The sequence below is a fragment of the Vicia villosa genome, linkage group LG5, assembly GCF_029867415.1.
Source record: "Vicia villosa cultivar HV-30 ecotype Madison, WI linkage group LG5, Vvil1.0, whole genome shotgun sequence".
In the NCBI taxonomy this organism is placed as follows: domain Eukaryota; kingdom Viridiplantae; phylum Streptophyta; class Magnoliopsida; order Fabales; family Fabaceae; genus Vicia; species Vicia villosa.
In genome coordinates, this window is record NC_081184.1 from 15367435 (window position 1) to 15380571 (window position 13137).

Sequence of the window (13137 nt, forward strand, 5' to 3'; positions counted from 1 at the left end):
TAAAATATCATACATAGGTAGTAGTTAAACTTATGAGTTAACTTTTAAAATTTGATAATGACATTATTATCAGTGTGAGTGGGATGGCTAGATTGGGGGTTTTAAGGGTTAGAGATCATCATAATAAATTGTATTGGGAGTTTAGAAGGTGTCCCTGATAATTGTAGGTTTTTCACTGTGTGGGGTCTATGAGGTGTTATTAAGAAGAACAGGGTGAAAGACATTATTATTTATTATGTCTAATATAATCTTGATTTTGTGATAATTCTAGAAAATAATTAAGCTTAGTGAGGTTTCTACCTCGTTCTTACATTTTCTTCGGGTAATTACTTTCGCGATTAGAGTTTTGTAATGACTACAGAAAATAACTCGAGTTTGCTTTTTTTTTTTATGGGAAAAGCTAACATGTGCCCCAAGGGCACAAGTTAATGAGATATTTATAGAAATATTTTCTTGAAACGCGTGCATTCAATGTATTGGAACTTTAAATATAACTCTATTGCATTTAATTACATTTAACTTTTTCTAATTATAGTATCTTAAACATGTGCCCTTAGGGCACACGTTAGCATGACCCTTTTTTTATTTAGTGTTGTTTCAAAGGAACTTCTCTTTTCACCTTTGTGGGTTCTAGTTTCATCGATGTATGTCTTCAATAGAGATATGTTAAATCCAATTGTTTAGAGATAAATGTATATTCTAAATGTGCCTACTTAAACAAGAGGTCTATTTGGAGTGATCTTGCGAGGCACAAATGTAAACTTGGTGGGGAGGTTTAACTTATGTGAGAGAGAGATGCCGATGGGTCGTATGTCTCAATTGATTTGGTAGAATATGTATTTTTTTTATTTCTTTGTCAATATGGATCTTCTTGACCTTCTTCTTTTTGGGTATACAATATATTTCGTATTAGTCAAATAGGAGAGTTGTGTGTCTTCTTAATAGAATCTGCATGTGATTTGGCTTATGGGATTTTTCGAAAGTAGTGTCCTAATGGGCGTTTCCAAGAGATGTTTCATACCATTGATTGTTGGCTCTCCATTAAAGCTCTCAAGGATGGTTTGAAGCATTGGAGAATATAGGTTTTTGGTTGTGATGCTTTAAAAATGCTCTTTGAGATTATTCGGATGATTGACCTCAAAGCATAGAAGGAAATCCTCATGGGTGATGGTGTTGTTTCTAGAAGTGGATACCCTATTAGTCTCTGATCCCTTCTTAAATCCAAACATTCTCAATTTTCTAAAAAGGTATAAGGATGGGTGGCTTAGAGAGATGTAAATTTTTGGTATTTTCATGTTAGTGAGAATAATTGGATGATAAGAAATATCATCTTCATTTTACATTTTTGTAATGTTTGGGCGTGGAATCACTAGAAATTTTGGGCTAAGCGAGATATCTCTACAAGACCACTCCTTGTTTGTTGCGTGTGAACAGTCAATTCTTTTCTCCAAGGGATGGAATACAAGGAATGACCTAAAGATTATACTTGTGAAATTTAAATGTTTTATGATTTATATTTGCTCAATTTTTACTTTTTTTTTTTTTTTTGAAAAATTGCTTTCAAAAGGTTTGTATACAAATGGTTCAGATGATGATCTGAACAACAATAATGCATGGAAATCACAAAATCTAGGTTAATGACAAAGGACATGAACAAATGATATGAAAGCTTATAGAAAGCTTGATTTTAGTACTGACTTGTGAACACATGTCAATGTGAGTCAAGAATCTTAAGCCTACCAAAGTGAGAGGTGTGCAATCTCATGTTTTATATAAATAATAATAGGCTTAAATAGTCTTTTGGTCCCTGTAAGTTGACGTATATTTGCTTTTCGTCCTTGTATTTATATTTTTGGGATAAAGTCCTCAAATGTTAAATTTCATTTGATTTTAGTCCCTAAAGTGAAAATCCGCAGGAAAATCTACATGTTTTCTGCGGATTTTCCTTCAAATTTTCCTGCAGATTTCAATTTTAAGGACGAAAACGAAAAGGATTTTAACATTCAGGGACTATTTCCAAGAAAAATAAAATACATGGACAAAAATAAAAAACACGCCAACTTATAGTGACCAAAAGACTATTTAAACCATAATAATAATTGACATACATGTTAACTATGTGTATTTTGCATTAGTCTTTCTATTACTTTACAGGTTTGAAGTCATGGATATAGTCAATGCATTATTTGATTTTGGGTGAAACTACTTGACCAAAAAACCTACCTAGTGTGGGTATGATCCTTTGACACACCATTTGAGCCTAAAATAAATTTTTTGTTCTTTAAATATTATAACTCTTAGTCAATTTTAAAAGAAAAACAATGTTCACCACCTTATTTTAAGGATAGAAGAGCACTTAAAAATACAAGGGTTATTCAAAAATTAAGATAGGGGAAAAGGAAATGCATGAAAAAGAAAGTCAAGTAATGATGAAAAGAAAAGAAAATAGAATTGTTTTTGACAAAACAAAAAAAAAAATCAAAAGTTAAAACGTACAAAAGAAAAACATCAAGAAAAAAATGGTTGTAAAACGTGGGATAAAAGAAAGAGACGTTTTGAAAAATAATAATTGACCAATAAAATTTTACTTTCTTATTTTTAGCTTTTTTAATTCAAAGAAAAACCAATATTTTTTAATAAGCTCAACTACATTACAACCAAAAGAAAGAATTTAGTTATCTATGACTGATAATTTATCTTGTAATATTGCTTGGATGAAATGTAAAATGTTTCTATAGTTCGTGTATTGTCCAAATTATGAAGGAAATATTAACCATTCAGAGATACTCATTGAGATCATGATTCTACCAAATAATTAACTATTGATCTAGACATGTTTTAAAATCTTAATTTAGTCAAGCAAGTAATTTATCTTCAGTCTATGGGTATTTATGATGTTGATGATGAACTGGAATTAGCAAGAATATCATGTCATTCAAATGCTTTTCAAAAATCTTTGACCTAGTCATTTAACTTTCTCATGAAACATGTATTTCAAAACTTCTAGACCGTCTAGATGAATTTTGTTTGAGGTCAAACAAAAATATAAGTTGGGAGAGTTGATAAGTTCCAAAATTACGTAAATTGCATAGCACTTATTGACTTATTTTACAAGTAATCAATATAAAAACCCTCGATTTATCTATAAAAAATGTTAAAAACACTTGTTTTGACTTTCTACTGACATATTAATAAAAAAACCAATGAAAAGGACTGAACAACCACTAAGCAACACACAGAGACCATGTAAATACCAACTTTCTATAAGCAAGGCTCTCTAGGCCACGTCCATGGACACGCTAGGCGAGCACAAGAGAGAGAATACTTCCTAGCTAAGTAATTTTATGGTGAAGGAAGGGTTTGTGCGCTAAGCAAAGACACTGCGTCTAGCGGGCTAGGGCGGATATGGCTAGTTGTAGGGTGACCTTACATTGCTTAATAGAGAAGAAAGTAGATGCGCTAGACATGGATGGGCGGTGAACCTAGTGATCTTACCTTTCTCAAGCATATAAATAGCGGATCCAGTTTCAGTTCTAATAGAGTCATAGTACATTCAATGGATTACAGAAAGGTAGTAGGTTCACCTTAGTCTCAATAGGATAATAGGAGAAGGAGATTAAAGGCGGAAGCTCTTCTCGCGTGACTGGTTGTGGATGATTTTCCAAGTTTTCTTCTCATAATTACCTGCACAGTTACGATGAGTAAGTGTAGTTATAAATCTCTTTGTTGGAGATAGATGTAGTCATTATATTGATGATTCTTCGTTCTTAATGTTTATTTTGGATTAGCTACCTAAAATATGGTTTCATGGTGTGGCTTGACATATGAAAGGTGTTAGTCGTTACTAGATTCAAGTTTCCATCTATTGGATGTTAATGCCTAGACAGAGGTTTAGGCCTAATAATCGCAAAATACTTAAAATAGGTAATCAATATCCTTATATCATTGGTGGAACTTATTGTTGTTGTATTTAACAGTGCGAGACATCACCTATTAAGTAATACAACTGATCTCATATTGTTGAGTCAAAAGTGAGATACGATGAGATCAAGAAGAAATAATATTAATATTCGAGTAGTTAACATATTATTGATCAATGATTATGCATGAGTATAAACCATGAAAAAATCCATCCCTAGCAATTTTTTCACTGTTAACACCAAAATCTCCATTTATTTTATGTCATTTACTTTTCTGCAACTAAACAACTATTAACCCTTGCTTATAATCATAAAAACTTTTGAATTCGTAAGTACAATTAGTCTTTATGGATATGATAATATTGCACTTGTTAACTGTTACTTCTACAACACCCACCCATCACCGCCACACGAAGTGATGAAAATCTTGCATCAATGAACCCACTTTGAATTGAAGGCATCAAAGCAACATAATGAATCACAACAACAACCATTTTTCCTATGAAATATCATCTTTGAAAGATTCAAAAGAAAATTATTTTCAATCTTTTCCAATAGCACTAATGGACTTCTTTTCCAAATTTAGAACCTCGCCTACTTCTTCCCTCCCTAGAATACTACCTTGTGTAACAACAAGATTGGTTATGTATTTGGCCTTAAATTTTGATGATAACTTTACATGTTATCTTAAAGAACAATTGTATACACTAATAGTTTATTTTTATTATGTGGCTTTTGCCTTGTAGGTTCCGATTCTGGTAAGAAGGTTTGTGATGTCATCTGGTTTTAAACTCAACACTCTGGAATAATACATATGTTGTGTTACGATGGAAGTCAAGATTTTAGAATGCTACTTTTGCAACGGTTTTAAGGAATGTTAATAAAAGAGCTTCTAATCGTGAATTTGCAAGGAAGCTTTGGAGGCCTTCTAAAGTTTTTTTTATGTGTCCCATGTCCTAAAGATGCTGAAGAAGAGGTTCTACTAAACAAGTTCTGATGATTTGAAGACAACTCTTCTGAAGACCAAGTGCCGAAGACTCTGAAGACAAGGTTGTGTTAAACACGTTGTGAAGACTCAAAGATCTAGGTTCTGAAAACTCAAGTTCTGATCATCAAGAACATGCTTCAATTAACTTACATCATAAGCCTCTGAAGACTTAGAAGATCAAGAAAGGCTTGTGTGTAATGGTGAGCATAAAAGTACTAACGTAAACTGCGACCTCTATTCTTATATGGTGGCGTAAGGACAACTCTATCTGTACTTGTTATCTACCATCCCACCATGACCGTTGGGGACTTTACATATGTACTTTGTATTTCCTATTCTACCCTCCAATGGGTCTATCCTTCTCTATAAAGGAATCCATTGGAAGAATTTGAAATTAACGAATCAGTTCTACAAAACTACACCAAAGCTCTGAACAAACTTTGTTTAGAAAATCTTTGTATAGTTTTGTATTTTAAGTAAGGAGCTTTTGTTCGTATCTTGCTTTCAACACTTTTATGTTGTTGTACTTAAACATTGTGTAATCTGCTTATTAGAAGCATATTTATATACACGCCTGTAATCAACGTTGGTTGATAGATGCCTTGGGGGACTATAGTCAAAAATCTCAAGAAGACTTCGGTTGTGGTCATAGTGGTTTCACGATAAGGATCAGATGAACTTGTTGGGATTGTCAGCAAGGTTGATCATTAGGTTATTGTGGTTGTATGTAATCATTGGATTATAGTGGATTAAGTCCTTGTTGATAAGGCTAAATCATCTTGGCAGGTGGACTGGAATAACTTAGATAACAGTGAACCAAGATAAAAATAATTGTGTCATTTATTTTTATTTACTTGTTAACCTTGTGTTTTGAGTTGCGAAAACATTATATTTGGTGCAACCCAATTCAAACTCGTCTTTCTTTTGTTTCTTGCACCTTCACCTCATTCCTTCATAACCACATGCCCACCTTCCTTCCATTGCACCACATCAGCATACGACATTACTTTACCACTTTCTCATTAACACCTACTGGTTCACCCTTATCATACACTTCCCAAAATCTCACCTCCCACCTGCCTTTTTTTTCTTACCCACTTGAACAATACTCCATCAAAGATGCTCACAATCTTACCACCATCGAGACATTGAAATCTTGCTAAATTTAACCACACCTTATATGTATCAAACCAAACATTATTCAGAGCATGAATCATCTTGTAACAATCTCTAACATTATAGAATCAAACGAAATCAAACTGATTTCCTTTGACATTTCTTTTACGAGATAGAAAAATATCCTCTAACATATCATATGAAAGAAACCCTTCCCTTAACTTTACGAATAAAATATCTTCCGGGACATTCGTAAAATAAAAGGCTGCCACTATCTGCTTGTTGATGTTGTTGTCATCATCTTCTCCATTGAACTTAAATTCTCGAACTATGTCCTATCTCGATGTTACTGATTGAATCACTTTCGGTCGTCTCAGTCTCACAACAGTAATCCACGAATCCCTATATCCTCATTCTAATTAACCCTCCCTCATTGATCCTCATCGTCGATTTCGCCCTTGACAAGTTCCGACACAAAATAAACTAGGGTTACCGCACTCATTTACCTTAACGCGCTCTCTCACTCATCCTTTAAAATCTATGATTAAAAAAAGAGTTTAATGTTTATGCACTGACAGTGTAAAAAAGTTTTACACTGTCATCCAATTAGAATATAACGTTCTGCCAATTCATACAAGTTTTTTTAAATTTTCAATCTGACTTGTCCTGATTCATAATTGTCATTGGTTGACAGTGTAAAACTATTTTACACTGTCAATGTATATTCCTTTTTTCAACAATTAGAAAATTAGTTCATTTTAGTCCAATATATACTAATTAACAAGAGAAAATAATTGGACCAATAGACAAAATGATAGTAAAATTTTAAAGATGAATAATTTTAATTTTTAATTTACGAAAAAAAGTAATAAAAATAAACTTTCAATTTAATTAACAAAGTAATCATTAAAAACAAATTATTTATTAACAATAACATTTTTTTTCCATTTCATATTATATATTTTACCCATACACCCTTATAGGTTTTAACTAATTTCCCTTTTGAAAAAAATCGAAAAGGTCACAATCGTAATTCAAACCCAAAGAGATGCCACCTAAGTACCTGAAAATGTTCGGAACCCGTTTCTTCAACCGCCGAAGCATTTGCGCGAATATTTCTATTTATTTATTTCCTGTCTCTCTCAAACTAACCCTTTCACTTTTTTCTCTCACTTTTCAAACATAACCGTCATGGAACCGGAGCCACCTACCGTTACGGCGGTGCACGACGGAAGCGGCGACGACGGCGTAGTTGCATTAGGAGAAGGTTCTGTCAGCAACGAGAACAGCAACAGGGATAGAGTGAAGGGACCTTGGTCTCCTGAAGAAGATGCCATTCTCAGTGGTCTGGTGAGTAAGTTTGGTGCTAGGAATTGGAGTTTGATTGCTCGTGGGATCTCTGGGAGATCCGGGAAGTCGTGCCGACTGAGGTGGTGTAATCAGCTTGATCCTGCTGTTAAGCGGAAGCCGTTTACTGGTATGTGTGTAGGTTGATAGTTTTTGAATTGGATTTGAATTTGATTGTTATTTGTGTTTGTTTGATTTGATTTTGTGTTGATTCGTGATATCAAGATATCGAGCATTGGGATTATGATTAGAGTGAAAGGATGGTTTTTTTGTGCATTGTGGTTTGTTTGAGATTATTTAAGTAAGAATTGAATTTTTGTGTGTTGAGTTTTAGGGTTTGTTTGATTTGTAAAAGAATGAGTGTTGGAGAAGGATAACTATTTAAGTTACTGGAAAGGGTTTTAAAGTGCGGTCGAGGTCGAGGTCTTTGATTGTTTACTCGGAGGAGAATAGTGGTCAATGTGGTCAAATGTGGTTGGTGTAGCCTTAATTGCAGTGGTAGAAATATATTAAAAAAATCTTAGTAGTGCGGCCTTGATGCGTGGTCGTGATAAGAATCACGGACTCGGTGGAAAACCGCTGTCAAATGCAGTCGTTGAGGCATAAAAGATTTTAATAGTGCGGGCTAGATGTGTCGTTGTGATTCTTTACAGAATGAAGAATCATGGTCAATGTGGTCAAGTGTGGCCTCAGTTGTAGTTGCAGAGGCATAAAAGATCTTGACAGTGCGGTCAAGATGTGTAGTTGTGACTTGTGATCCTTTACACAGTGAAGAATCATGGTCAATGTGGTCAAATGTGGCTGGTGTGGCCTCAATTGCAGTCGTAGAGGCATAAAAAAATCTTAATAGTGACCTAGATAGTAGTTGTGTAGTACTTTTTTTTTAAGAAGTTCTGCTTATTGGTGGGTATTTAATGGTATAGGTGTCATGCAAGGTTTTGAATTGTTGTTGCAGTTCATCACCGTTCTAGTACCAAGTAAATTATAGACAAATGTTGCATATGCGGTGGTGGTGGTCGTTGTCTGTTTTGTAAACCTCTAAAATCTTGATTTTGAGGATCACAACTTTGGTTCTTGACTGCAATTTTCAAAACCTTCATATTATATTACATGCAGGATATTTTTTAAGGTAAATGGTACATGAATCAATGTTATCATTCTGAATCAATTGTTTTTTTTTAATTTGCTTGAATATTTGGATTTTCTGTATGTTTTTTATTGCCTCTTGATATATCATTGGTAATACTAATACCTCTCATCTAGCTGTTAGTTTATCGATATACATTTTGTCGTTATGCTAATAATATTGTTCGGGATGGTGGTAGTTATTGCAGATATTACTGATTGATTTCCGTGATTCTTGCCATAGTATTATGGTTGAAACTTGGCAAGTGAGCTCAAGTCTTGAACTTGAATCACTCCGGCAAAGTAGGGTGTAAAAATTTGGTCGCTTAACAGGAGGATTACATACTCACAAGTAGAGATCCATAACTGTAAATCGGTTTATTTTCTTTTTGTAGGCTCTAAATGGCCACACATGATTGAAGGATTTATCACTCTTGACAGTTGTGCCTTTTACTTTTTTCCTAGATGGGCAAAATTTTAACATACAGGCTCAGTTTAACATTAAGAAAATAATGGCAAAATTTTAACAAATAGGCTAAGTATAACATTAACAAAATAATGAACCTGATGATCTAGTTTCTCATCATTTGAGCTTCCGTGTGAACTTCATGCCTGGTATGGGGACCTCTTGTTCTGCAGCCAAGTTGGTTCCGCATCTAGTCTACTTATATGATGTTTGGTTTTAATATCAAGAATCCCGTCGACTGATGGAAATAAACTTCTTTTGACCTTGGACATTGTTTGTTTTATCATGTTTATCTTTAAAGTTTTCAGTTATTATTTTTAATTTATTCTCTAACTTTGTTTTTAATTGTCATATTTCCTTTTAAATCATGATTCATAAAATGAAAGGTGATATTATTACAGGTTTTCATTGAGATAAATGAACTGATGATATACATCCAAGGGTCTTAGTTCAAGTGTCACTAAGATAAAATTCTTAGCTTTTAAAAAGAGAAATGGGTACCTGTGAAGAAAGAGAAAGAACACTTTGGTAATTGTTTACTGAATCACAAATAGAGGCTAAAGGAGGCGAGAATCCTCCTCCATGTGTTTTCCTTCCCCTTTACAAGTGATTCACTGCTCAATTCCCCAAAACCAACAAATATGAATGCCCCTGCTTCTACCCATCTCATACTTTTGAGGATAATCCCTAGTCTTAGCAATGCTAACTAACTGCCTAACCGGTTCCATGATTTAGTAATTACTTTTTTGGCCCATCAATGTCATCCCCGTGAAGTTCCACCTCGCCATACCAGAGTTCTTAAGTGGCTACATTTTGCCTATTGTACTTCTCATGCTAAGGGTTCATCTTAGCAAATCTTCCTTTCTTCCGTCCACTTGTTAATATTCTGCTAAAACAGTAACCTTCATGCTTCTTTTTAGGAATTGGTGCATGGGAGCCAATTGGCTGACCACACTGTAGGAATCCCTCTCAATGGTCTCTCTCCTCTATTCCGTTGTACTCAGTTGGATAGTGTCTCCTATTTAGTGATGAGGTCTCCTATATTTAGGAGATTTCTGATTTAATTTCATTACAGCTGTCTTTAGTTTCCCAATTATCTTAGTTGTTTGGAATTTAGAAGGGGGGGAGAGGGGAAGGGCTTTGGAGGGGAGGGAAAGGGAGGGTAGTCCCTCACTTTATTTGAGAGAGTATTTTCTAGAGGGTAGCGGAGAAGAATGCTTATGAGTGTATGACGTATATTTTATTTGTTATGAGAGTAATATAAAGAGGAAATGGTTTTGAGAAATATTTCAAAAAATGAACCCCCATTACTGGTGGGTAACCATTCCCATTATCCCTTCGCTATCCTCCTTCCTTCCCCTCCAACCCCCAAAAGAAAAGCCCCTAAGTTTTATAATATTAATGACTGTTAGTCATGTATATATAATCAGTCATGCCGAGGTCTTGTCTCAGGCAAAACAACTCACCCCTCTCAAGATGATAACCGAACTTGCATTATATGATGGTACATTGAAATGAAATTGTTTCAGATCCAAGATAAAATTCTCAGATTTTAGTTAGGCAGCTGAGGGTTAGAGAAGAGAGAAAGAGAAAGAACTTATGTAATGGTTCACTGAATCACAGAGACAAAAGGCCCTTCCAAGGGTTTTCCTTCTTAACAAAGGGTACCCTTTTACAAGTCACTTACTCCCTCCCTGCTTAGTTTTGCAGAAATAGTTAATATAAATTTCACGTCTTCCACGATAAGTCTGGTTTAAGGGCATCTTCTGCATATGACTCAAAGCTTTTGATTGGTGTGTACCAAAAGAGTATCAGTAATTTGTGTTGGCTCGTTTTGTGTCATTTACCTTCACGTGCTTTTGATGTGTCTAGAATATTTTAAGTTAGTTTTTTCAACCACTGCAGCTTTGTAAGATTTAATAATTCTATGAATCTCTATTGTCTGTTGGATATGCATGGAGTCTCTTCCTTTTTTCCAAAGCTGCATAGTAATATGTTAGGATAAGATTGTGTAATATTATGAATTGCTGTATCCCTATATCTATACCACGTCATTTATGTCTTTAGTCGCATAATTGCATTTGTTCTTTATGGAGTATGATCTTCAAGGTTTATATATCATTTAAATTTTCTTAGAACCTTCTGGGTTCCTTGTATAAAATCTTATTATTCCACTATCCTGAATATATATAGGCTAAACAAATAAATAATTTTTTTCAGATGAGGAAGACCGGATCATAGTTGCTGCTCATGCGGTCCATGGAAACAAATGGGCAGCCATTGCCAGGATTCTACCAGGAAGAACAGACAACGCCATTAAGAACCACTGGAATTCTACTTTGAGGCGCCGAGGAGTTGAACATGATAAGTTCAAGTTAGAATCAGGTAACATGGGGGAAGATATTAGCATGGAGAAAGCCAGAGCATCATCAGAAGAAACGCTATCATGTGGAGATCTTAATTCATTGAAATCTTCTGAAGGAAGAGATTTTAGTTCTAAGGAGATTGTGGATGATAGATATGAAGACAAAGCCAGGACTGATCCGCAATTACACCATGAAGCCAGGGATCTGCCAATTGTTGAAGTCAGGGATCCGCCGACCCTTTTTAAGCCTGTAGCTCGTGTAAGTGCTTTTAACGTATATCATGCTTTTAATGGTTCACAGCCGTCAACATCAGTTCCAAGACCTGTTCCAATGCAAGGACCTATTTTACATTCACCACAATCAGATATGGAAATTTGTAAAATGCTCAACGGAACTTATGGCGACAGGTCAATACCTCAGCAATGTGGTCATGGATGCTGTTCTTCTCTAAATGGTAACACCTCAAAAAGCTCTTTGTTAGGCCCGGAATTCGTTGAATATTCGGAGCCTCAATCTTTCCCAAGTTTTGAGCTGGCTGCAATAGCTACAGATATTAGTAATCTTGCTTGGCTTAAAAGTGGATTGGAGAATAATAGTGTCAAAATGATGGGTGAAACTGCTGGCAGGGTTAATATCTAATGGATCATGATTACATATTGGCCATGGTAATGCCAAAAAAGGACCAATCTTAATGGGACTGGATTGGATGGATGTGCATAAAGGCTATAGTGATGTGAACCTTAGTAGCAAACAAAGTCTTAGGGGTTGGAGTTATGTGAATCATTGTAATGATGTATATGAATTCGGCCATTGACTGAGTAGTGATTAGAACTATTATAATTACTCTCTTTTCATAATTATATGATCAATTTCAAACATTTGTTTGTCCCTTTTTTGTTGCTTGGTTAACTCATGTTGACTTTAAAGATTTCTTATGTAGCAATTGGGATCAAAACATTCCCTGGAACATTCAAATAAGGAATGTCCAACCAAGCTCTCAAAATGTACAAAGAAGTTTTTGAAGATGTTTTTAGAAAAAGGGAAGACTCCTAGGGAAGATTAGATAAAATTGTTGCATTATTGAGTTTTCATGTGAGAAGAAGCTCAAGCCAGGTTGTGGAAAGAGTACGAGGTATTGTTTACCAGAGTCATGCCTTAGTTAGAGGTAGGTGCTCTATACAAGAGACATTGCTAGCTTGCTTAAATATTAGGATTCACACGCTTAAATATTAGGATTCACACACTTAAACATAAATCAAATCAACAAAATTGTTGTCGTATTTTTTATTATCATCAAAATTAATTAAGAGTCATTGTTGTTTAAATTAAATTGATTTTAAAAGTTTATCCATCAAAACAAAATGAAGGAGCAGAACTCCTTGACATAAATCTCATACTCCTTGACATAAATCTCATACAAAGTAGAACTTGACATGACTCTCATAAAAGGTCATGGAATATTGGTGCCAATTTTGCAGTTGAGCTTATATATAGCAATGGAAAGTTTATTTTTGGTGAGGGTGGAGTCTTCGTTCTTTTTTTACATGCGTGATTTCATTTTGTATATCGCATGAATAAAGTAAATAAGTTGAATATCTTCTACAACCTTGCAAATGTTCAAGATATCTAGTCTATTGTCAATATTGAAACTTTTACCCTTGTCGCCACTCCTCTGGCGACCACTGCTCCTTCTCCTACCCCGGCTATAAAAGCTCTTACTTATGTAGCGAGGTGGATCAACTTGTGGACTATGCAACCACTTTATTAGTCGGAGAATCAACCCCACCTCCAGTTTTAACAAAGAGGGCT

General features: G+C 34.7%; 1 protein-coding gene across 1 annotated transcript; it reads left to right on the forward strand.

Annotated features, from left to right (window-relative positions):
- Positions 1 to 7099: 7099 nt before the first annotated feature.
- On the forward strand, positions 7100 to 12206 carry LOC131601386 (transcription factor MYB1-like). Its single transcript, XM_058873187.1, has 2 exons — positions 7100 to 7501; positions 11183 to 12206. Exons 1-2 carry the CDS (start codon positions 7216 to 7218, stop codon positions 11965 to 11967), a joined length of 1071 nt encoding a protein of 356 aa, XP_058729170.1. The 5' UTR covers positions 7100 to 7215; the 3' UTR covers positions 11968 to 12206.
- Positions 12207 to 13137: the final 931 nt, after the last annotated feature.

What these genes read in the sequence shown, in the direction of transcription:
- LOC131601386 (XM_058873187.1), top strand. Translation starts at nt 7,216, where the DNA reads ATGGAACCGGAGCCACCTACCGTTACGGCGGTGCACGACGGAAGCGGC. An exon ending in TAAGCGGAAGCCGTTTACTG is followed by an intron (nt 7,502 to 11,182) that starts GTATGTGTGTAG and finishes AATTTTTTTCAG; the next exon opens with ATGAGGAAGACCGGATCATA.